This window comes from Rhipicephalus sanguineus, chromosome 7, assembly GCF_013339695.2.
Source record: "Rhipicephalus sanguineus isolate Rsan-2018 chromosome 7, BIME_Rsan_1.4, whole genome shotgun sequence".
In the NCBI taxonomy this organism is placed as follows: Eukaryota; Metazoa; Arthropoda; class Arachnida; order Ixodida; family Ixodidae; genus Rhipicephalus; species Rhipicephalus sanguineus.
The window spans coordinates 100,747,156-100,773,959 of NC_051182.1; the positions used below are offsets into that span (position 1 = coordinate 100,747,156).

Consider the following 26,804-nt stretch of genomic DNA (forward strand, 5'->3'; position numbering starts at 1 on the left):
TTATAAAAATTGTTAATACTGATGAAGTACCGAGTTCATATAAATCTAGTTTAATTCCGCCAAGGCAAAAGCCTTAAGGATGAACAAATACGCTTTGACTAGAGGGCAGTATCCAAACCTCCAGATTTATCTAGCATGCTAGAACATAATGTGAAAATCATGATAGATGTTCTTCATTCAATAACATTCTAACGCAAATAATTTGATATTTATTTCTTCTTGCCTGAACTATGTATATTGCTGCTCTAAAGATAGAGATATTTTATTTTATGATCACTACAATGCGACGAAACACTGCTATTTTCACAAGCCGCAACCTTTCTACATTTGCCAAAACCCGCTTAATATATGTCATTGTGCTAACATTCAATGCCTATTCCATAATGTTCAAACGAACCCTTCTATATTAGTCGAAATCATTTTCTATTCTGTGCTATGTTGTGGCAACTCAGTTTTTTTTTGCCTTACGCTTAAATGCAGTAACACTAAACTGGAGGAAGCACGCGACAGATGTGAAAACAGGGAGGTTAGCCAGATATACTTTGCTGCGAAATATAAAAATATCCAAATTTTCACATTGCTTAGCGCTATTAATTACGTATATAGGCCTTTTTTGTTCAAGTAAGCATACTTCTGAATTTGTCAACTTTACTGGCATTCGCTTTCGTACTCGCCAAAAGGAACCACTGAACTTCCCGGTGCACATGGGCATTACCACATTGAATAATAATGTTACTTTCGAAGTAAGCATTTCTGAACCAAGCCTCCTTGGCATCACACCAAAACGAAGGCATGCGGGGCGAAAGAGAGCGAGCTTCCGATTCGGACACCAGCTTTTGCTCATCGAGGCTGTTGCCTGACGCTGCTGTCTAGATTGATAGCCACTGTTAAAATACATATAACGTGCAGGAGATCGAATGTGATGGAGGATAATTTCCACCATGCCGTATAAAGTCGACCACGTGACCTCATCCTCCGCACTTCTGATTTGCTTGCTGATTTAAACAATTACCTTAAAGGATCCCAAATGCGTTTTGCGTAAGGAAACCAGTATGGCGTTATGATTTGTCATTGAACAAATTAGAGTAATAGAAGGTGTTCAAAGGCGTCGCCAGCAAGAATAAGGACTATATAAAAGATGTGCAGGGGAGCGTTCAGGGAATACGTCTTGTTCTTTCTAAATATCCTTGTAGCGATGCCAGGGCGTCGCACTGATAGAATCATAGATGAACGCTTCAAAAAATATATGAACGACGCATTACACATGGTTCAACTAGGTCTTTTTCTCTTTCCAGCTCCATACCCTTTCCTGAAAGCGGGGATGATGAAAATTCTTTGTATATTTGCAATAATTTGGCTACAGGCATCTCTACATTTGTGCGAAAGAATTGGTTAGTGACATAACCGTTTTCTTTCGTCTTAAGATAAAGTTAACCGATTATTTCTTGCTTCTTTGTGCAAGAGCGTATAACTTAGAACATTACATCGTACTTGCTATTCAATTTCAATTGTGTTGTTTTGCGCTTGTGGAACTGCGTAGTTTCGAATCATAAACCACCGATAGCTCTCGCCAACGATTGATTGGCATTTCTATATTAAAATTTTCGAAGCTTGCATTAGGCCACGCAAGGCTTCAAACAGCAAAACTGGACGAGTATGAAGACTAATCTGGTTGCTTTCAGGTTGTTTCTAGGCCTTAGCTAGGTGATGCAGGTTGTTTCTAGGTTGCTTCTAGGTCATTGCTAGGCTTTAGCTAGGTGATGCTAGGTTCTCAAACCTCTCTGCGCCGAGAATGAACGCAGAAACATTGATTCTCTGCGCAGAGAGGTTCGTGTTAAACCACAGACTGTCACAGACACGACACGAATGTCCAAACTGCAGACACAGAACCTCGCTCTGAAACTAAGCGCTCGCACCTCTCATAGAGCTACGGGCGCGTCGTCGTTAGCGTAGCCTTCCATCGCTTCGAGGTCTTCTCGCAGCTGTCGTTGCCTTTCCCGTTCCCTAGTACACTCGTTGTACGTACTCGGGGTCTTCGGCTCGCCGCCACCGATTCAAAGTCATTTGTTGGGTTAACTATAGCCTCCTTCTTTTTAGTGGACCAGTTGTGAGTAGCGGGCATTAACTCCATTTCTCTGATACATATCTGCTTATGGTGATTAGTGGGATTTACCAAATTTCTGTGGCACATACCCGTTTATGATGATGATATTTTTTAGTTGCGAAGCAGCTTATGAACGAGGCCTGTTCTCCCGGCGTCCCGTCGGCGTAGCCAGTGCCCGCGTGCCACTAGATGCATGGAAGAAACAAGAAAACCAGTGTTGGCACGAGAGGAGAGCTCGCGCATGGTGTACAGAAAATAATGTTTGCCTGAGAGAACGGTGCCACTAGATGTATGGAAGAAAAAAGAGAACCAAATGTTGGCACGAGAGGAGAGCTCGCGCATGGTGTGCAGAAAGGAATGCTTGCCTGACATATGGAGGTACGGTAGAGCGCTCACTCCACTGCGGCGCGTGCTCTAATATGTCACGCAAGGTACCCACTACGCCATAAATCATCGTCATTCATGTAAGGTACCCACTACGTCATAAATCATTGTCATGCATGCAAGGTACCCACTACGCCATAAATCATGCAAGATACCCTTAGATGCGATGCAGCTTATGAACGAGGCCTGTGCCCCCGGCGTCTCGTCGGCGTAGCCAGTGCCCCAGCCGATCCGAAGCAGCGGGCTCGCGAATTCGAAGCGAAACGGGCGCGTTTACATCGCATTCTCAAACTTCAATCTACAACCTTCGCATAAAGAGCCATTAAATTTATACTTCACGGACCACAAGGCCGTTATACTCAAGGGGAAACGTTCCTCTGAGCTTAAAGTCATATATGACGAGTACCAAAATCAGGGGAACCTCGAATGGAAGGACCAAGAACAGTGATCAAGAAAATAAAACATTTACATAAATCTAAGTCGACTCATGACTGCTTCGCATACTACTCACCGTTCCCTTTACGGGGACATGGTGCGATTTTTTGGTTCGCCGGACAAGCAACGAACGATTTGTTAAACAGCTTGGCTGTTGAAAGTCAGTTTCACCGCAAGGGCGAAGCAATGAACACGACAGCAACAACATGTAATGTCATACGAAGTGAGGCTGGCAGCAAACTTTCTTGGATCCGATCTCGCGTAACTCTACAAAACGCTGGTGTAAGAGAATACGGCCGCTCCAGGGAGGCATGCGCTTACCGTACAATCACTTCGCGTTGAGACCGCAGCACGTAGAACGGGGCACGAGCCGCCCACTGAGGGCTGCCGAGATAGCGCGCGCGCAAGCGACGGTGCCCTTAGAATCAAAGTTCAAAGTTGCTGCTCGAGCGACACCCCCCCCCACCTCGCGTCTTTTCATGTTCCTTCAAGACGGGCGGGGAGTTTCCTCTCTGCTTCGACGGCAGGCCTCCCGAGTGGGATGATGTTATTGAATGCGCCCTCTGAGCGACAGATATGCGCCAGCTCGTTTGATCTCTGCTTCAGATGCGTTCATCGCCCCCGCTCGTGCCCTTTTTCCCGGGATATAACATACGATGCGCTGAGAGATGTTATCAATTTGGACTTCATACGGGATATGACGGCAAAAGCCCTTAAACGCTGTCCATATACTTGCTATCGCAACAATAAATCACGTTGCATTCATGTGGCAACGCGCTAGAAATATTACTGCGATATAAAAAAGACACCTTCAGCGCAATTTACCTCGGCAATATTCACTTCAAAAAGAGTTGTAAGAATCTGAGTATGCATAAAAATTTTAAAAAATGGCACGTGCTAAGTGTCGCAAGAAAACCCTTTTAGTTGCTACTGAACGTAATTCGTCTGCATTTGCAGAAACAAGCTTATTAGAGTTTCATGTTAGTTCTATATCTTCTGTAAGGTTAAAATAAGAAACAGTGCTCGCACTTGCTTATACTAGCGCAAGTAAGATAAATGTAGAACTTCAGGTTACTCTCGTACGGTGAAGTTAATAACGCAATAGCATTAAAAAGCTTGTTTCGCGGTAGTTCCGGTGTCGGCCTCGTTGGTTGGGAGCAAAAAATGATAATCTTGTCCGTGACCAAAAAATTGAGACAGATGCAATGAAAACAAATAATAAACATTGTCAGTTCGAGTGAGAATCGAACGCATGCCGTCTGCGAGGCAAACAGGTGTTCTACCACAGAGCCACGATATTGCTTGAAGCTGCTTCGGAAAAAAAATATACATGATATAAATGCCGTGTGGTGGAAGGAGTCTCCTTAATGCATGTAATATTGCGTGGCAGAAGCGCAGAATCGCACTAGGCATCAAAACATGTCAATTGCGCAACGAATCTCCGTTTAAAAGACCCAGGCATTACAAAGCGCTCAGACATATTTGATCGTCATCAGCTGCAAAAGCATCAACAAAGCGAGCAGCTCGGTAGGTTCGCGTGTTGCTTTACGGACGCGCAGTGGGCCCTTCGCTGATTCTCAAGAGGAAGAATTATGGCGTAGTGGGCACTTAGCAACTGTACTTCTAGTAGGCATTGTAGGATAGTTTCAGACGGCCAATGCTACACGCACAGATGTTCGTTTCGTTCCGACGCGGTTGGGGCATTCACCGTGATACCGAAGAAGGCGATGCACACGGGCCCCAATTACGTTATCGCGTTCAACTCTTGAAGGTGAAGCTCAAGCATCCTCCATGTTTTTGTCGTACAATTTTGCATCACTCATTCTTGCATATAAGCTGTTTAGAAATATTGGTACCGCAAGATAAGTAGTTCGCATATTTATTTTATAGGCAGTGCCTAGCGCTTGCCAAACATAGTGTCAATTTAGGAGATGTGCCATAAGCTGCTGAGTGAGATTGCTTCTGAAACGAAGTCATTACTCTCTTTCTTTGCTCAATCTTCAACAGACATGAAAGATTGCATACCGGGGCCTACACCGACTTACGGTAAGGAACACCCATTTTATGAAAGATGCTTCAAACCATCGCCATTTTTTTCTGCAATACATTGAGTGAGAGAGGGAGAGAAAGCGAGAAGAGGAAAGGCAGGGAGGTTTACCTGACGAACGTTGGGTTTGCTACCCTGCACGGGGGATAAGAGAATGGGGAATAGAAAGAGAAACAGAAAGGGAAGGAGAGCACTGCACGTGCAAAGGGGTACAATCAGTCACTGAGGCTGCAGCTTCTCTGACCTACATGACGTCAGTGCTCTGACATTACTTTGGGGAATCGCGGCCTTTGAGAGGACAGTGGGCGAGCCGTGGTGACTACTGAAACGCTGAAAACACTGGATCGAGAACCTCCCATGAAGATTTCTTCTTAGAGTGCATAAGATGATTGTGCATGAGAACCTTAACTTAGGCCAACAAACGGAAGCAGTGAATCGAAGTTTTACAATACAGAAAACAGACTCCAAGAAACGTCCTGCTTTACAGCAGTTGCTGTTTCGTCAATTTCCAAGGACGCATGATGTTCGATAAGAAACTATACATTCGTTTGCAGTTCCTGTGAACAGCGACGTATTTTTTAAACTTTCAAAGGATCTATATAAAACTAACAATGAGTGAAGTGCTATAAGGTATTTGAACTGCTATAAGGTATTTTTTTCTGGTGGGTTTGTTAGGAACAGATATTGTGAAGCGCCGCTTTTTTTTCGCACTGCTGGTGGAAAATGCGTGCGTTCGATTGAACACTGTGTTGCAAAAGGTAAAATTGAGGTGGACGAAAACTCTTAGAACTGAACAGACATAGCTAAAACTTAAAAAAAATGGCTAAATAGCAACTTCTGAATGCCCGTTTTCGTCTCTGCGCTTTATTTCTGGGCGTCTGCGCCAGGAGCATTGGTTGCAACTCTAGCAACATTTTTATCCTAAAATGACAAGTGCAGATCTGTTAGTCATTTTCCAGACCTGCAAGAAATGTTCGCATGCACCTCATTCTTTGTTTATGGATGTGTATCAAAAGTGTTACGTAAAGATGTTCTACCACAGAGAGAAGCAGCTGACCCATGACAAAACATTACTTTGTGTGTATTATACGCTGCCACACTATGTCAGAACATTGTAAAAGAACCAATAGGTGTGCTTTTTGATACACATTCGTTTAGTGAACTGGGAGCGCGGGAACAGACACGGAAGAACTACACAAGATGAGCGCTCACTCAGAACTAGTTTATTAACACGTTAGAAGGACAGATTTATACATAAATGTGCGCATGTCAAACAGCTTATGATGATAAGAGCAGCATGTGAAGCGAGTGCTCGGTGCACATGTCTATGTATTATCTATGTAGTGAAATTCAAAGTCATGTAGTGAAAAGGATGAATGGCCTATACATTGATCTTCATTCCTAGAAATGTGATAAGCTTCGGAAATTACGCGCGCAGTTTGAGAATCTTTTTTTTTTTAATCTACGTGTAGCACTTGTGTTATGAAGTGATTCCGTCGACCTGTGACTGTTCCCACGCTCCTAGTTCGCTAAACGTATTTGTCAGAACAATTTCGTGTAGCTGCAGCCAACGTTAGTTTCACCAAACGAATGTTCTATAACGCTGTTGCAGTTATTTCTTCCACTTTGTGCTTGCCTACGTATCTGCTAAGTAGCGTGAGTGACTGTTCGGTGCACGAGAACTAAGGATGTAATACTTATTGTCTTTTGATGCTTACGCTGCCAGTTCTGATATGTTTAGTTGAATAAATTCGGATTTTAATGGTTAGGAGCAAGCCTATAACCAGTCGTTCTGCATGGCGTGTGTCGGGAATCTCACTCGGGAGAGAAGAGCTCCAACGCAGATGTCCTCATAATATTGCAACGGAATGGCGGGTTTGACTATTCACTTAACGTTACCTGAGTGGTATCTTTCAACAGATAGTTCTGCAAAGCCGGGGGTCACCATTAGAGTGTTTTTAGCCACGATATTGCTTGGAAAATACAGAAAACATAATAAAAGAGGTCGGTCTGAGACTGTGCGCTCAGGCCTGCTACTTTGCACAATGGAAAGAGGGAACGGGGAAAAAGAGTGATGAAGACCATGATGGGGACAGGAAGATATTATGCGTTTGTACAATAACCACATAACACGCCGGTTTTCCTAGTCTAGCGTCCAGCGCAGTACTCTTCACAATGTCCTTGTAGCAATTGCTGGCTCTTTCTGGTAGGACATTGCAGATGATACGCTAGTTTCCCTGAGAGTTCTCACGCTAATACTTGCCGATGTTGAAGCCAGCGTCTTCCGTTGGAATACGCAGAACGGCCAGTCACACAGTAGATGTGTTAAGGTCTCATGCACTTGACAGTGTTAGAGCTCGCGCTTTCCGCACGACCAGTGAGGTGCGTGTAGCATCGAGTTAAGGGGGCGCCCATAGAAATCTTGTGTAACAAACTGGCACGGTGCCAAATTATTGTAGCCGGAAGGCGAAAACTTATGTGAATGTCTGTTACCTGCGGACGCCTGTACCGATAACTTGGGTTACACGAGGAGAAGGAGGCATGTTCAAATTGTCTCGCACCCAACACCGCGCAAATAGGCAGTATACACTGATACAAAATCCGCATTTCAAGCAATTGATTCTTTCTCAAAAAGAGGCCAATATTCTGTGTAGGCGTAAAATATCCTACAAGAATTCGATCTCACGCAGCGAAATGGTCATTCAACTATCTTCCGATGGATACCTCAACACTGTGGCTTGGCAGGCGCTATCTGAGGATTCAGCAAAATCTCTGTGGATAATGCCTCATTCACGGGAAAATGAGATACTACACACGACACACGTAGACACTAGTGAAATAACAATCCTAATTACTGTTGTGTTATGATTTGTTTATTGTGTCATTGTCTTCAGATTTTTGCTATTGCTATCGTCAATACGGTTGCGTTATCATTAATTTGTGTTATTCCTGAGCTCATGTACTTTGCATGTGTGCGCCTATGCACTTTGTCACGTTACGTGGCGGGTATGCCCGCCCCCCCCCCCCTCTGTGATGCCCAATGACCTAGAGGGATAAAACAAATGAAATGAAATGAAGATTTGACCGGCTGCAATAAGCAAGACAATGTTTCAGGTATTGTTTAAAAAAAGGCAAAAAGCTAGCGTACAGAATGTATGCTACGCTTATTCAATACCAAAAACCGAAAAAGCGAAAAATTAAGGTTACAGATAAAAATACAGAAGATAAAAATAAAAAGAAGCGAGGCGCGGGGAATGTGTTCGCAAATGGTAATGCGACCCTACAATCTACTCAAGAATCTATCCAGGTCAATCACTAACAGAGAAATCTACACACATAAAAAATTCATGGTGCAAAATTATTTAGGGCAGTTTAGGCGAATACAAATAGGTACAACTAGGTACAACACGACAAAGCGCTCACTCACAAATGAAGCATTTATTCAAGAACGAAGAACATAAAAACAGAATATAGACGGGCGCATGCGTATCAAGACAAAGGTTTAAGCAAGCAACGACAAAATATAGAAAACGTGTAGCAATCAAGCTAGCTCGCTGAAAAACGAGCTTCTCATGTAGCAAAGCCTAAGTGTGGCTAAAAAACTGGTCTCCGCTTTCATTTTGTGGTACGCCTTCCTTATTAAGGGGGTTAGCTGGCTATTATTTATAAGTATTGGCTTTCTTTCATGCAAGACAGGAGAGCAGCTGCGTTCTTTACAATGAGATGTCATATATTACTGCTACTAATGACTTAACTATTACGCCTGATGCTCCCGCGGACTGAAGTTGATGCAAGTCCCGTTTGGCCTGTGTATACTCTTCCTCATTACCGGACCACGTATACCACGCCCAATGCACGCTATACATATTTTTGCGCGACTAACACTACATTGTGGTGGTTCGATGTGAACGTGGCAAAAAGCTGTTTGAGGTTCATTTGGAAAAATAGATCATCTACATTGAACATATTGCCTACGTGCTTTCACTGGTGGAAAGCTTTGTGGAGATGAGGAACCGCAGTCCTATTGTTGCCTTTTCGACGGTCAAAACGACTGCATAAATTATCCCCTTCGGTTTTAAGCTTTTTAACAGTATTTACATACAGGTTTTATTATGTCTTGAGTATGCCCTTCATGTTCGTGTGGGTTGAAATGTTCGTCAAAACTCGTTTCTCAGTTCGTACCGATCGTGGAAAGCAATGGCAACCTAGTCTTTATGCTACTTCTTTGTACAAGTTTAGCTTGACTTGAATTTTGAGAATAGGCCTAATATATCTCAGACAGTTGTACCAGCATACGTGAAGCTTTTCAAAGCCCAAATATAAATTAAGAAATTGCAGTTAGTTGAGATAGGGTAATTCCAATGAAAACCTTAGGTTCATGCCTTCTTTTTTTTAAAGTAATAAAAATATTTGCAGCATCTTGCGTTGGAACAATGGAATTTGTGAATACCATGAAATAATCTACATATCTGCAATTTTGCTCAGTATAAGAGCAGGAGCAACCGGAGAACCAATGCAAATTCTAGATCGCTCAACATTCAATAACGTTCATTTCAAGTAGAAACTGAGCAGATCAGGAAAGCTCGGAACCGATGTTCGGTTACTCAAGCAGAAGGAAAGGTCATCGTTAGCGTCCGCCATAGAATCTTTAACGCAGGCCACCGATCCTTCATGAGGTACAGCATAATAAAATAAACCTTCCATATCTACATTGAAAGCACTGCGGCAGCTAGGAGCGTCTGTGTTAGAATACGTAACCACCGCTTCGAAGTAGCTTACAACAACAGGATCTAATACAGAGAAAGGCTCCAATTTTCATTTTATTTATATACAACGATTTGCTATCAGTCTATTTAATCAAATTGCTCTGAAGGAGACATCGGGCTTGTGCGTTTTACTGGCAAAAAAAAATATGCAAAATGCAGTTTGCTTAGCGATTACGACCACACCAGCCAAGCGTACACATCCTGTGCCAATGAACGAAAAATGGGGCCCTTTTTTTAAATGCGAAGTAACTTCTTAGGCATGTATTCACAAATCAACTTTATGCTTGTTTCAGTGCACTTTAGGTTCATTATAAGGGCCAGAAAAAGGCAATACGGTAAAAATAATCTCAACATTTGGTTGTGAAAACTGGCCTACTTTGTTTATCAAACACAGAAAAGGCGCAGAAACGATAACGAAAACGCGAGATGAGGATAATGTTGGTCTGTGAATACGTGCCTTAGCAAACTGAAGCACTTTGACCATGTCTGTCTATCTGTCTTGCCGCTTACGTCTGGACGCTTCAGTGGTCTTCTCCTTAACTTGGCATATACCAAAATTAGTACACGAGTACGTGAGTGTATGCCGAACAAGATTACAGGTCATCTCATGAGAAATGCATCAGATCGCACGTGTTGTGGGAATCGGTTTCATGCGAAGCAGTCAGCGAGTACTTCTATGCTTTATTTTATGGCTTGGAGCCTACCTTTACGAGGCGGATCGACGTGTTTTTGTAAGTGTAATAGCTGTGTGCACATCGTGGACTTACCAGGCACGTCGACAACAATGGCGCTTGAAGGGTAACGTATGGTGCGACATAACGTCAGCCCTCACGTTAGAGTACACACGTCAGTATTATCGAAACTAAGTGCACTTGGTAATCATGTGGAATTATGTGAATATCACACGTGCCTTTCGTTCAGGTATTCCTCCGGGGCCGAGCAATGCTTCAAAATAGCTTGCTGAATCATAGGAATAAAAATGCATTGTTTATTGGACTGCTATAAAAGCGGATCCAACGCAGGAACCACGGACGTTATTCTGATATGACTCCAGTATCGTAGGAGTGCGTTTGTAGTGTTTATTGCTTTCTTGTAAAATTATAGAGCCAGCACCACAACCACAATTGACGCTGCGCCGACAGTACGCCGGCATAGGCTCTTTTTCCAAACCAGTTTGTAGACCTGGCGTGGCTCTGCGGCAGAATACCTGATTGCCACGCAGAATACTTGGGTTCGATTCCTGCTGGGATTCTAATTTTCATTCTTTCCATTCGCCGCGTCGACGCTGCCGATGTCGGCTTTTCTTAACGCTCTTGCATTTAAATTACCAATGTCTGTTCTCGCCGCTCCTGGGTAGATGTAAACTCAGTCACCTGTGGCACATACCCGTACACCATGGCCCATGGTAAATTGGTATGCGCCACACGTGTCTGGCGGAAGGTGTTTGAAAATGTATGCGACAGGATTTTCATGTTGTTCTTGTCATGACCCGACAGTCATATTCCTCAAATCTTCGTACCCTCCCATGCCAATTTTGGTCTACACCAAGTTAAGGAGGCGACCATAAGAGCACCCAGACGTAGGCGGCTAGATAGATAGATGGATACGTAGATAGAAACGCTGAAATTGCCAAAGGCTCGCTGAGAAATGCTTCGCATTTCATAACGTTACACGCCTATCGTGTACGTAATGAAACCCTTCCTTTCAGTCATGTGTGGCGCCTATCACGGCTGTGTGGCGTGTGGCGCCCATCACGTGTGTAAACGTCACGTGTGGCGCCTACACGGTAGTGTACGCGGCGTGCCTGGTAAGCCTACGTTAAGCGCACAACTGCTCAAACCACACAAAGACGTGGTTCTCCCTCGTAACGTTTGGCTCCAAGCTAAAATATCCGACATTGGCCGCTACTCGCTCACTGCATCATATTAATCGATCCCCACAATCCTACGGATTGTGGGGATCGATTAATATGATGCAGTGCTATTGTGGGGATCGATTACAGGTCTTGCATACATTTTACCTTTTGCAGTACCTTTTACAGGTCTTGCAAGAAACAAAACTAATTTTTAGAAGTAACAACCAGCGAAGCCCGAAAATTCCGCAGGCCTGCAACAAGTGTGTTAGCAAAGAACTCCTCAGTTAGCAAAACTTCGGTTTTGCTAACTGAGGAGTTCTTTTTTTTATAGTTTATCTTGACAAATAGTGCACGTTTCCAATGTTTGGCAGTCTCTTCCTTAAATCTTTGTCTCCACGCGCATGCGTTGGTGTATTTTCTATTTTTATATGCTTCCTTCCTTGAAATAATAATTCATTGGCTATTAAGGGCTTTACCCTTTTGTGCACCTTTTTTCTATTCATATGAGGTGCATTTATTTCAATTCACACCATGCATTTCGATGACCTAGCGTAGCCGTCGATTCTTTTCCATGTAAACGAAATTCACCGAATAATAATGATGGGGTGCTGCCCATACGATGGGTATTTTAGCTCTCCGAACTCATGACAGGAAGAATGTATGGGTCAGACGTCAAAAAGAGGTAGCCTACATGTTAGTTCATATTTAGGGAAAAAATACTGACATGGACAGGACACGCAATGTGAATTAAAGTAAGAATGGTCATTTAGAGCGACGGAATGGGTACCAAGAGATCGGAAACAGAGCTGAGAACCACAGCGGGATGCGTAAGGTGATGAAATTAAGAAACATGTCAGCGTAAACGGAAATCAGCTCGCGAAGGATAAGGTATATTGCATATGATAGAGAGAGGCCTTATTACTGCAGTTCACATAAAATATAGGTGATGAAGATGGTACTGATGGTGATTATGACCGGAATCGTTACTCGCGTAGGTAACATGACGACGCAAGTACAGATGCTTGTTCGGAAAGCGGGATAGTTGGGGGATTTAGCCGGAGAATTCAAGGCGGCAACATATCAAATAACCCCTGAATATACTAGATAGAAAACGCGGTTGCTTTTCACCACCCGTGTTTGAAAGCAGATACCAGTAGAAATCACTGCGTCCGACAAACATTCGGATTTAGGACTCTGGAGGCGTAATTTAGTATGCCTCCATTAAACAATGGCACATGTTTTTGGCAACTGGGGACATTTGTTTGTTCTGTCGCAGTTAACTGCACCTATGGAAATATAACAGTACAGCACGGAAGAATTGAAGGCACGCCACCACCGACGTGCCAAGGGCTATATTGTTGGAATGGACCAGTGACACCAATTGGGTAAGAGGCCGTGTTATGTGGTGGCTTTTGTTTTGAGAGTTGAAATTGCTGCAAAAAATTATTACCGACTCATCTGAAACACCGTGGGCCAATCGCCCAAGCTTCAAATGCACTGTCTAAAATGTGGCTTAGCACTATACATGAAGGGTACCTCTGCGCTGAAATACTTGTCCAGTATTACCAAGCACGCAATCAATAAAACACACCAGACCGCACTTTATTGAACGTGCGCACATTAATCTTTTCTTCTTTCGTTCTCAAAGCTTGCCATAAGCGCTATAAAATTGTTTATGACCTCTTTGAAGAAGAATGCTGCTCCTACACACGGTGGGACTGTTCTGAGTATTCCGCGCGTAATTGAGCTTTTTTCACTATGTATAAGTAAATGTATATCAAATAATGTGTGTCCGTTCAACCTCCACTGCCCATGCTCAGCGCATAACATAAGCACGCTGTAACAGGCTCATAGTAAGCCGCTCTTCCAGAATATACTGTGACCGTGCTGTGTATTCTCCGCAGGTTTTGTCATTTTTTCAGTGGCTGTTAGTACACGCCCTCCTCAAATTATATGAAATGAATGTCGAGATTTTGACAGCTCCAATTTACGTCCTTGTATATCTTCTGCCACGAAATGTGCTCGATGTCTCGGACCAGTCAGTTTAGGCTACTGTTTAAGAGTTCAGATGCCTGTTATACACGTAAGACTGCGCGCTTCCACCTGATGTTTGCAAATATGGTATCAACAAGACGCACTTTTATTCTATCTATCTATCTATCTATCTATCTATCTATCTATCTATCTATCTATCTATCTATCTATCTATCTATCTATCTATCTATCTATCTATCTATCTATCTATCTATCTATCTATCTATCTATCTATCTGTCTGTCTGTCTGTCTGTCTGTCTGTCTGTCTGTCTGTCTGTCTGTCTGTCTGTCTACTTTCGTGGTCGTTTCGTCACATTTATCCATACCAGAACTTGTACTCTAAGACAACTATGCATATACGGAAGATGACTGGCAGGTCATGACAACAATATAAGGACCTACATGCCGTGCACGTCACGATCAAGCTGCCTACGGTTTAGCGGTTTTGCGGCTGCATGTATACTACTCTCTATTCACAGAAATTCATTCGGGATGGCATCAGTGTATCAGAAAAATGACTGGCAGGTATTTACAAGAATGTCATGAAATGCACTACGTGCGCTACCAAACAAATGACCAGAGGTCATCGTAATGGCATGATGGTCGCTTCATTACTTTGCTATGTGCTCGAATATAAGTCGCATGCCTTGTGCTCCTGGCAAACATGAATATCAAGCCATCACACAATTGGCATCACATATATGTCATGTATATCATGACATGAAAGGTGTCGATCACGTAAAGCATGTGTCATGACGCCTTCAGCAGTTCACTTAAAGTTGTGTAAACGCGAATGGGGATGCGTCCATGACGAACACGCATTAACCTTTACCTGCCAATGTATGAGCAAATGTCTTATCCTGAATGAAATAATATGAATGTATTGTAGGGCCTAAATAACAAGACGCCACTGTAGTCACTCCTTCTGCTAGATTTTTTTTAATATGCATGACATAGAAGAAACGACATTACATGCGATACTTGTCAAAACGTTAACCATTATTTACTCGCCTGCATGAAACCCTTGTTGCCAACCAGTTCGCTGGAGCTGTGTAAGTGTACCACTGTGCGTTTATTTATGACAATAAATGACATAAATCTCTTGACATGAGAACAGACAATGATGCTAAGGGACTTTTCTTGGCATCATTTTCTGTTATTTCTCATTAATATTTTGCCTAACAAAGAAAAACGAGCCCTTACATTTCCACTTATTTCATTCATAAATGTCATCACATCACATGAACGGCATGCTATCCATGTCATGTGTGACATTACATGAACGGAATAAACGACAAGAAGTCATGGCAGTCATTTGTTCAGCTTTATTGTATCAATATTCATGACATACCTAAAGCTACATCATATGCACGCCATATCATGCACCGAGTCTGTTGAAATAAAAGTAATGCTGGTGTCAGACGGTGCACTGTCGATAGCGATTAAGCCCAATCAGGATCAAATTTCTCTACTATGATTGGCTCCTTTCTGCAGCTGGCGTAAATGAGCCAATCCCAAGTAAGACATTAGATCCGGATTAGACATGATCGTGATCTAAATGCCCATGTGACACCGGTATAACGCTCTCTGGCCAACAGTTGACTTGTGTGCACTAGTATGTTACTAGCGGCAGCTAATTTTGTGGCTAATGCTGGCTAGCACTAGTTGTGCTGTACTGGTTGTGATAGCACTGTTTGGGGCTAGCACTGGTTGTGCAATGCTGTGCTGTAATACCCAGTATCGGCTAAACGATGGCTAACGCTCGCGTTCTGTCAGCCATTGTACCTAGGGCTTCCTAATTTTGGCTAGTGCTGGATTATGTTGGCAAGCGCTGACTAATGCTGGCTAACTGTCAGATACTGTTGGCTAGTGCGTCATATGTCCATTGACTGGTGGTTAGCACTGGATAATGTTAACCATTAGTAACTGTAGAGAAGTGCTGGCTAATGCTGGTTCACGGTCGTCTAGTGTTGCCGGCAGTGAACCGAGAGTGGTGGCTGATTTGTAAAATTTCAGCTATGCGCTCTCGTAATTACCTAATAAATATTGCGCACGTACTGGCATGACTCTGCTTCGCATAGCGCGTTGCTCGATCCCACAGGAATGCAACAATGGGGGCTGTATTTCATGTCCCGTGGGTCAGAGCACCGGTGCATGTGTCTCTCGCTGAAGAAAGTACGTCTGCGCTCATACGGCATCGCCGACCCAACGGCTTGCTTGAGGCGTGTCAATTAAGCATCAAGATATGGTATATGTGCCTTGTTATTGCGCGCAACCCATACAACCACCCAATTTACACAATGCCATGCGTACGCCTCGCAACACTTCCTTCACTCCAAGTTAAGCAGTTTGCCATAGCCAGCTTATTCCTGGTTGCTTCGCACATCGTCGATTCTCACTCTACGCGGGATCGGCCAGAATTATTTGAATCAATATAAATATCAGCGTTCCCCGGAATACTTTCCCTGGGAACTCATTTAAACCTTTGTTTTTCTGTTTCAGATGTCCGTTACCAAAGCCCGTTCAAAATCATCGATACACTGACGTCCCTCACCGTGGATCATGGCCTCTGTGCTGTTATTATCAACGTGAATGCGATCCGTGGAAGCGCTAAGGCGTGGGCTAATTGGTGTAAGTTCATTTTAACAGTGCCAGAAGGCCTGGACAAATGAAGAAAAGCTATAGGACAGCTTATCTCACTTTGTCCCGCTCTTTCTGCATCTGGTGAAATGACTGCGCCTTTCATCGATACAGATCATATCTTCAAAACTTCGGGAAGCCGCCATCGTTAGGTGCGCCTTAACAACTAAAGATGCGTGGCTCTACTAATAAGATAACCATAGATATTCAGTGCTGCAATGTGAATGTGTAATTAATAACACTTAATAAAAAATTCCGGTTTACCCCCTCATAAATATTGTCACGTTATTTTTACGCTAAAAAATTCAGTGGCCGCAGCGTCAACAAAAAATTAAACTGTTTATTCTGTAACCTGCACCCAGCAAACCACTGCCAGCAACACCCATAATGAAATGATAGCGGCGAGAACAGTTGTCGGTCAATTCAAGTCGTTTCAGTATATTTGCATACAACGTAACATAGCTATGAAAAATTCGTAAACAGGTGGTGCGCTGGAGCCGACGTTTCGACAAGCGGACTTGTCTTCTTCAAGCCTGTGGCTGCTTTCCTTAGCAAGTGCGTGTATATTCGTCGTATCCTCTCCTCCAAGCAAACTAAAAGAGGAGGAGAGGGCGTCGGTGAAAGGGAGGGGGGAGACTAGGAGAGACTGGCGTGCCGCATTGGGCAAGTCCAAAGGAAAGAGGAATAGTCCGTGAAAGAGAAAGAAAGCGGGGGCATATTGCGAGGAGATATAGACGTGTTGGTGAACTCTGGTTGTCAGAAGGCAGCACGACTTGGCAATGATTATTTTCATGATAGTTTCATTTTTTTTATTTCCACTGACGGAGGACAAGGAAACATGGTGAGTGTCCTGTACGTTGCTCAGAGCGCGTAGCTTTAATTGGCGACAGCGAGTACAATTATATACACCACTACTTCTCACAAGGGAAACATGCACCATACATTAGGTTCAATAGCGGTGCCACGACACATGACATTTATTATTTCATCGCCGCTGCACCACTGTACACAACACATTTCATCATTCACTGCGGTGCTAACGACTGTACGTACAACAGCGACGACGTCACAGCGGAGGCCCTGAAGACTCTGGTAAACAATTTCGAGAGCAACAGACTAGACGTAAAACTCACCTTTACAACACTTCTGCCTAGGATCGCAATCACGGATCACTAATTGCGCAATCGCGCACACTCCTTGCTCATGCACGAGGATCACCTAATGTTATCGGATTTCTTCTGGACATTGAACACGGCCACAAAGACGTTGATGTCATCCACCACGTGGACATTTACCAGGACACTAATATTCTGCTCGCTCAGGACGGTCTACACCTTAATTTTACAGGCATCGAAGCAATTTGCACGAACAAGACGCAGGCAATAACACAATCTAACAGACCGTCACACGAACCAGAACAACACATTCCACATGCAACAAGCACTAGCAGTTACACACGCCCCGTCGTAGCTAAGACTCAAGAAGCATCTACTCAAACTGTGGCCGTGATAGTAACATCGCTAACAGAACCCACACAACAAGCAGAGTCAACAAATACGAGCACTTCCCTTATAGAGACACCTGCAAACGCTAGCGAACAACCGGATACACAAACACACATCGGGTCAGACCTCATCACTAGCACAAAGAGTAGTAAGAAAACACCACCTCAAAACGTTATGCTCCGGTGGTCTGCTCGACTTAAACACAGATGTCTAACAAACGTCAAGCGCAGTACATACAATAATAAATATCATTCTTTCCTCCAATCCCATAGACTCGGCGCACAGCAAAAACACTACAGAATGCATTTGAAGGTACCGCGACCTATAGAAATATATATATATATATATATATAATATATATATATATATATATATATATATATATATATATATATATATATATATATATATATATATATATATATATATATATATATATATATTAATCTGGCCTATAGAAAAATATAAAAAATGTTGCAGTAGCTTAGCTCGGCTATGCCAGGATAACGTAGCGTTAGCAAAGGTTCAGCTGATTGTTCTTAGCTTTCGTGATTGTCTAGGATTAGCTTGATTATCATGCTTACTGCTGTTCCAATGACACACACACGGTATACATATTATGTGGCATATGTATATTTATTTTGCCAGGCAACTACTTCGGGATCCGATGAGTTAAGCTTCTCCACTGTTTTGCGCAGTTGAGCAGGATTTGTGCTCTCCTTTACGGCTAAACCACTCTGGCAAACGCCAGTCAGAGGCGCTATCAAGCGGCTGCAGCGCAGTGTCAGACGGCGACTGCACAGCGAAGGCGAATAGCTGCGCGCGCGCCGGCGTCAGTATGTCTACCTCGGCTACGACGTCACTCATCTGGAAAGCGCAGACCGGCGGCAGCAAGTCGCGCGCGACAGCGACGAAGTGCTCGGGAGGTGCCGGCTCTGATGTGCCAGCAGTGTGACATCACGGATCCTTGCGCATGCGCAGCACGGCTCTTGGTGAGCCACGCGAAACTGGCTCGGCTAACAAAAACGAAACTTTAAGGCCACTGAGCACAACATCCACTACCGAAAACTGACATCTGATCCGACTCAAGAATATAGTAAGTGGATACAACATATGATAACAGATTTTCTGGACAGAGAGTTATTCATAGCCTCTGAGTACCGGCTCTTGATACCTAAAACCAAGCAAGCCGGCCGCTTCTACCTCATTCCGAAGATCCATAAGGTTTCGATAGATGAACTACTTATTGCGCAAATCCCAGACATACCTATAGTGTCCAACAATAATACAACGAGTGAGCCGTTATCAAAGTTTCAAAGTCATCAGTTATCTAATATGCAATCCACACTTCCATCCTTTGTTCAATATACACCTCATCACCTTCGAATAATAAGTTCCATTACCGAAACACAAACGCTCTCGGATCAGGCCATTCAGGTCACATTAGATGTCTGCTCCTTGCATACGAATGTACATCTCACTGAAGGGACTGAAGAAGCCTCAAAGTAACTCATAGAAAGCAAGCAAACACGTCATACTGAAGTTTACCACTTGTTTCTAAAACTAGCCCTCACGCTTAATTATTTTGAATTTGATTCGTCCTGCTACCTACTAATTTTTGGTACTACCATGGTAACCCGTTTTCTACCAACGTACGCGAATATTTTTATGTAATAGTTAGAGTCAGAGCTTTTGAAAACATCTCCGTCGAAGCCTTCAAGCCATCTCCGCTACATAAACGACATATTTATTATATGGGAACATGGCATAAGCGCACTAAACGCATTCATTGGCCATTGTAACAAGTGTAACCCAAGCATTGAACTTATCATGCACCACTCGTCCAGTGAAATTAACTTCCCAGACACGACAGTTTTGATTGAAACAGGAAAATTAAAGACGACGCCCTACAGTAAACCAACAGATAGCCAACAATACCCACATTACACTAGTCATCACTTGTGGCACTGCAAACAGGGGTTATTTGTCGGACAGGCAATGCCTATAAGAAGTATCTGTAATGAAGACGGTGACTACGTTCACCAGTTAAGCAACCTAAACGAAACATTAGTTGAAAGAAATTGACCACATGACCCTCCTAACAAGGTCTACAACGAAGCATATAGACTATATATGAAATCAACGCAGCGCCAATCTATGTCGTTTATGTGTCTTGTCTTTCTTTCCATCGTGCTGCACACACTCAGTATATATCAAGACATGTACCAACTAGCCCATCAACGGATCCTTCTAGCTCGAAGAGCCCACGTACCACAGCCAAACCAGCCGCCAGCGTTTTTAACGAAACACTCAAGTGCCCTTCGGAGCATAAATGATATCGTCCGCAAGTTATATCCAATATTAGAAAGCAACGTGCGCCTTAGAATGCGATTCCCGAAGTACGAAAGGTCCTCTATTGCCGCAAACTAAATTTTAAGGACACATCAGTGCATTCAAAAGTAAGCCATCATTTTACTGCCCATATAGTACCTTGTTCTCGTTGTAGATGTAAGACTTGCAAACACCTTGAAGATGATGTTATAGTTAAAAGTGCCGGATGCCATTGCGTCCATCCTTTAAAATTTACCTGCGCCAGTTCAAACGTTATCTGCATGATCGAACGTTAATATTGTCACAAACGGCACATTGTCGAAACAGGGCAGCCCATTAATGTTACATTAAAAGGGCATTGCGCGCTCATAGCGAAGAAATTACCGAAATCAGTGGCACAGCATATTAATGTAGCAGGTCACAACTTCGACGATCTCAAACATTGCACACTTCAGTCAAACTTCCGGTCCCCAAGACACAGAAAATATGAAGAGTCATACCTTATTTCCAAGCTTTTAACACTCCAGGCAGCAGGTATAAACGTTTCCAAGGGGCTCTTCAATCCACCCGATATGGTACATACACAACGACACCCAAAGAGAATTAAGCCCTTCTTCTAAGAATTTCTAACCGTGCTTATCCTCGTGAAATTGTATCATTGTCGTATCATTGTCAAGTGGTGCTTCCTTCCGACAGCCATAATTCAGCGAAGCGTCACCGCGCCCGCTTTTTTCTTTCTTTCTAGTTGTCGGGCGATTCCTCTTTCTTTTGACTCTGCCAAGTCAGCACACTGGCCACTCCTTCTCCCCCACCCCTACTTTTGCAATTGTCCTCTCCTCCTCCTTTGTTTCGGCTGGAGGAGAGAGTACGAACTATACGCACGCACGCGCTAAGGATAGCAGCGACAGCCTTGAAAAGAACAAATCCGCTTGTCGAAACTTCGGCTCCAGCACACCAACTGTTCACGAATTTCTCTTCACAAGCTTGTTAGTGATGTGTATTACATTGGGAGGACACGTATCCCCTATTCATAAACGCGATTTGACTCGAACTTCAGGCTTGCTTGAGGCGGCGACATCGCATTTCTTAAACCTACCTTAAAGCTCCTTGATCTTGGGAAAGTACCGCTATTCATTGCTCTTACCGCCGCGCGTGCGTCCTCCTCTCTCCCTCCACGCCCCTTTCGCGCCCTCCACTTCTCCACCACTTTTTCAGCGCGGTGATTGGTCTCCTTCGCAGTTGCCCTTAGAGAAGCATGAAGCTTGCGTTCTGCTGGTATTTTTCTTTTCCGGTCGCGCCATTTTTCGCCGCGGCTCCGCGTAGCGAACGTTGCGGGCGCTTTGTTTCTCCCCTCTGTGCTGGCGCTCTGCCGTGCTGTTGCGCCTATAACCGTTAAAAGCAGCATACAAATGGTTAGGCACTTTTTATGATGCCGCAAAGCAAGCGTGATGGCGTGCGCAAGAAGCAGTGACTGCACAATATCGGCCGAAAAAGCTTTATTTTGACAAAGAACAGTGTTCTTTGCGAGGTAAGGCACCTTTCTTATCGCTCGTGTCAAAGCATTGCCGAATGCGGCGTTTTAAATATTCTTCTGGCTGCTCATAAACGTTCTTTCTTTTCTCCGCTATTTTTGCGTTGCATAAACATATGGTTATTCTCAATATGCTGAATATGCTGCTGAGACTACATCACTTGGCATGTCGGCGACTGTTATTCAGTCTGCAATGCACAACTACAGAATCTGCTTTCCGCTGCGAACATTCAAATACGTGCGATGATACAGCTTCTCGATCGCGCTGGCCGTGATTGTTAGGATCCACTTACGTGAATGTTTGGTGCGAAAAAAAAAACAAAGGAATGAACGAATGACCCTTACTGGCGCTGGTTTCCAAATGAGTTTTTTTTTTTTTCGGGGGGAGGGGGATTCACACAGAAAAAAAGGACACAAATACGATCCGGCGCAAGAAACACAAAAAGTGCGCCACACAAAAACACCAACGTCATGATAGCGAAAGTGAGCCGTTAGCTAGCAGGCCGCGGCCGAAATGGCTCGTCTTAGTCACGTGTGCATTTATGCGCTGTCCGTTCACCAAGAAGCTAGATTATCTCTTGTACCGGCATCACACGGGCACTTTTCATCGGGATCATAGTCAATACCGATCAAATTTCCTGATCGCGATCAACAATCATCGCTACTATACGGTACAACCTAATCCGGATCGCGTTTAGCGCAAACATAAGTCAAATCGCAACCTGAAAGCCAGATGTCGATGAGTGTATCGCGATCGTCTCGATCCCAATCGAACCCGATCGCTATTAAAGCGACCGTGTAGCAGCACCTGATCTGGATCGAGCCTAATCCGGATCGGCCCTGATCGCGACCAAAAGTGCCCGCGTGACACCGGTATTGATTACGGCGTTGTCTGCTATGTCAAGATTCACCTGATGAATGCCTATGCTTAACGTAAATTCGCTGCAGTTGCCCCTGTTAAGCTGTATACTTTGAAAAGACCTTGGACAAAAGCGCTTGTTTGCGCAACGGGATACCACGTCTACCAATGCTGACTGCATGTAGACTGTTATTTTCTCAGTGATTTTCGGGCTGTATCGGGTGCTAGAGCTCATAAAATTAGTGGCTTGATTGTGAATGCGCAGCCAATCTCAACTACGCGAACACTAGCATAGAATATTCTTTCCAAAAAGTGGCTCGACTCAAAATAAAACCTGCTAGTTCTCCTGCAGTGCCACTTCCGATAAAATAAAGCCGCTGTTTGTAAAGAACAAGTTGATAGTGCGAGCTATCTTCCGTCCACCTTTTGTCGCAGTGAAACTTCTGTGTCATGTGCAAAACAGTGTATATTTGTGCAGTAACATACTGTTTGCAGTTTTGTTTTTTGACATTGTCTTTTTCGAAACATTACTACTTCAAACATACCTATGCACAAGCATTGGTTCTGGTGCTGAATATGATACAATGCTCTATTTGGTTACGTATAAACCAACGAGTTGCGCTTGCGCGCAAATAAAATATCCTGCTGATATTGCACTCTGATTATGGCTCTGATAATTTTTTTGCCTAATAAAAAACAGATTCTAGAAAGACAGGGCGTGCAAACACGGACACAAGAAAGAAGTCAGGACACCACAAACGCCGACTAACAACTGAAGAGACGCACAACGGCTGAAGAGAAAGAAGGCATGAAAACTTATCTGCGCATGCCCATGCAACAGGCGAACCTATCAATCCGGCACGCGTGGTGGTCTACATGTTGATAGTACACAGTAGACCACCACGCGTGCCGGATTGATAGGTTCGCCTGTTGCATGGGCATGCGCAGATAAGTTTTCGTGCCTTCTTTCTCTTCAGCCGTTGTGCGTCTCTTCATTTGTTAGTCGGCGTTTGTGGTGTCCTGACTTCTTTCTTGTGTCCGTGTTTGCACGCCCTGTCTTTTTAGAACGAATACTTACCAACTAGCTCAGCTCTCTGTTATTCTAAAAAAAAAAGTCACAGTTTCGCCGCAAGGGCGAAGCAGTGAATGCGATAGCAAGAAACTAATGCTATACGAAGTCAATGCTATAGTAATGCTATACGAAGTCACCCAGCACGCCTCGTGACAATATATATATATATATATATATATATATATATATATATATATATATATATATATATATATATATATATATATATATATATATATATATATATATACGGTGCATGACGGCGGCGACGGCGACGGCAAAATTCAGCCGAGACTGTCCATAATATTGCTATCGCAATAAAAACAGAATTGCAACTCTGCTACTATAGTAAAGGCATTTATGAGTGAACTATCATAATACGTTACTAGAGGAGTTTGCTTATCCTCAAGGTACGGAATGTTTCCTCTCACAAGTAAACCGAGTGCTAGTTTCTTTGACACCAACGTGAAAACACTATTTTGAAAAATCTTTCTCCGGCCCTTCTTTTATTGCCATAGGTGAGTTACTGTTGGCGCCGCTTGATCGTACTGACAGTGCGCAAGCGTCTTGTTCAGTTTGGAGACCACCGCACAAGTCTACCTTTACGTCAAGATAACGCACTGATGGACAATGCATTATCCACGAGGTCATTACAAGATGCGACGCTGTAGGTACCGGTGTTACACATGCGCACAGAGGAGAGACAAAAAATCCAGGCACAGGCGGCCATGACGCAAGCTAAACTATAAATAAGATGGAAATGTAAAAGCATGTTATCAAGTGGCAGAAAGAACGTCTGCATGATGGAACGCTCCATAAAGCTCCTTTTAAATCAGCATGCACCAATTACGCGGCTTTCCGAAGAAACTAATATTTTAATAAATGTTCATTTCGGTGTTCTCAATCTTGTTATCACCATTTTTTCAAAGTTTTCTACACCACTGGGGCGCGCAAGTGGCTCAAAATCACGCGCCTCCATTGAATTCTGCGGCACCTCAGCGGGAGCCGCAGCGAAAAATGGCGCGGTGCACAGCGCGCGCCGGCGGCGGGCGAGGAGAGTCGAGGAGGGAACGCACGCGCGGAGGAGAGTGTCGTTACTTTCCTAGATCAAGGGGTTTTAACCTACCTTAAAGCCCCTTGATCTAGGAAAGTAACGACACTCTCCTCCGCGCGCGCGTTTCCTCCTCGATTCTCCTCGCCCGCCGCCGGCGCGCTCTGCTCACGGCACCATTTTTCGCCGGCGCTCCCGCGTGCGCGCCGTAGAAATCAATGGAGGCGCGTGATGTCGGGCCGCATTCGCGCCCCGGTGCTGTAGAAAACTTTGAAGAATGGTGATAACATGATCGAGAACACTGAAATGAACGTTTATTAAAATATTAGTTTCTTTCGAAAGCCGTGTAAATGGGGCATGCTAATTTAAAAGGAGCTTTATGCAGCGTTCCATGATGCAGATGTTTTTTCTGCCACATGATAACATGCTTTACATTTACATCTGATATAGTTTAGCTTGCTTCATGTACGCCTGTGTCTGGATTTTTTGTCTCTTTCCTGTGCGCGCATGTGCAACTCAGGTACTTACAGCGTCGCATCTTGAAATGACTTCGTGGATAATACCTTGTCCATCCATGTGTTATTCGACGTGAAAGTAGACTTGCGCGGTTGTCTCCAAACTGAACAAGACGCTTTCGCAGTGTCAGTACGATCAAGCGGCGCCAACAGCAACTCATCTACCGCAATAACAGAAGCGCCGGAGAAAGATTTTTCAGAATAGTATTTTGGCGTTCGTGTCAAAGAAACTAGCACTCGGTTTACCGTTGAGAGGAGACATTCCGTACGAATGTCAAAACACATCGATGCGATGACTTTGGCTCGTGTTACATGAACAGAAAGAAACTCTCCAAAAAAACGCAGAAGGGTGATTTTAAAGCATTTGCTATCAGAGCGAGAATTCTCGGCCTCTGCCTCGAAGCCGATAACGACAGCAAACGAGCGCAATCAGTAGAACACCCCCTGCACGTCGTCTCCGCGAGAAAACCAAATTATAATCGTCTCTCAGTTATGCGTGCGTGGAATCGAAATTCAAAAGCAAACTGACGAACTGAAAAGAAAAAGTATTGTTAGCTAGCTGGCGCTGCTCATCTACAACACCGTGGGACTGCAGTCTTTCATTTCAATCTTTCACTCATTCTTTCATTCATTTTATTCTTTCAGGGCCTGCATTCGTTGCATTTTGGTGGCCGAAGCGCATATCAAAGTAAGCTGGAAGAATAACGCCTTTACAAGCCGCTGTTCCACTTTTCAGTAAAACAGACAACTTATCCTGCAAGAATGTTACAGCGCGGAAAAAGAAACGAACGGGCGAGTAGAGGACACACGGATAAGCGCTGAATTGTACCTGAGGTTTATTTGGGAAAGCACGCATATTAGTAGTCACAATTGTAAATCTGAGCAAGGAAAATAGGAAAGCACAAAAAAAAACTGATTACTAAAGTGAGTCGTCATGTAGACGACAACGCCGTAAGCAATACCGGTGTCACAGGGGCCCTTTTGATCGCGATCAGGGCCGTTCCAGATCAGGTGTTGCTACGCTGTCACTTATAATTGCGATCCGGCCCGATCGGGATCAAGATCATTGCGACCTGTTTATCGATATCTGGCTCCCTGATTGCGATTTGACTGACGTTTGCGCCAAACTCGATCCGGATTAGTTTGGACCGAATAGCAGCGATGATTGTTGATCGCGATAAAGAAATCCGATCCGGACTGATTTTGATCGCGATCAAAACTACCCGTGTGACACCGGTATAAGAGATAATCTAGTTTTTCATTAGTGAACGGAAGAAATGTTAATGCAGGCTTGACCAAGACGTTTCGGTCGCGGCCTGCTAGATAACGGCTTACTTTCGCTATCAGAATGTTATTGTTTTTTCTGTGTTGTGCTTGTGTGTTTCTTTTGTTCTTGCGACTGATCGCATTTGTGTCACGATTTTCATGTGTGAATTCTCCCCCCCCCCCCAAAAAAAAAACCCTAATTTGGGAACCAGCTCCAGTAAGTGTCATCTCTATTCGTCCATTCGTTTGTTTTTTACACCAAACATTCACAATAAACGGAATCTAACAATCACGACAAGCGTGATCGAGAAGTTGTATCATCGCGCCTAATTGTTCGCAGCGGAAAGTAGATCCTATAGTTGTGCACTTTAGACTGAATAAGAGTTGCCGACGTGCGAGGTGATGGAC

At 43.8% G+C, this 26,804-nt stretch overlaps 1 protein-coding gene across 5 annotated transcripts in view; it reads left to right on the forward strand.

The window, feature by feature from the left end:
* The window catches only part of LOC119399672 (uncharacterized), a 36,707-nt gene extending 20,335 nt beyond the window's left edge, over window positions 1-16,372 (forward strand). For all 5 annotated transcript variants that reach the window (XR_007416902.1, XR_007416901.1, XR_007416900.1 and 2 more), the window contains 4 exons: window positions 1,296-1,391; window positions 4,931-4,969; window positions 12,868-12,976; window positions 16,129-16,372. Coding sequence is in view for 2 of the 5 variants with exons in the window: in XM_037666494.2 (XP_037522422.1) it covers window positions 1,296-1,391; window positions 4,931-4,969; window positions 12,868-12,976; window positions 16,129-16,240 (356 nt within the window). In the remaining 3 variants the exon portion in view is untranslated. The remainder of the gene's footprint in view (window positions 1-1,295; window positions 1,392-4,930; window positions 4,970-12,867; window positions 12,977-16,128) is intronic.
* The last annotated feature ends 10,432 nt before the right edge of the window (window positions 16,373-26,804 follow it).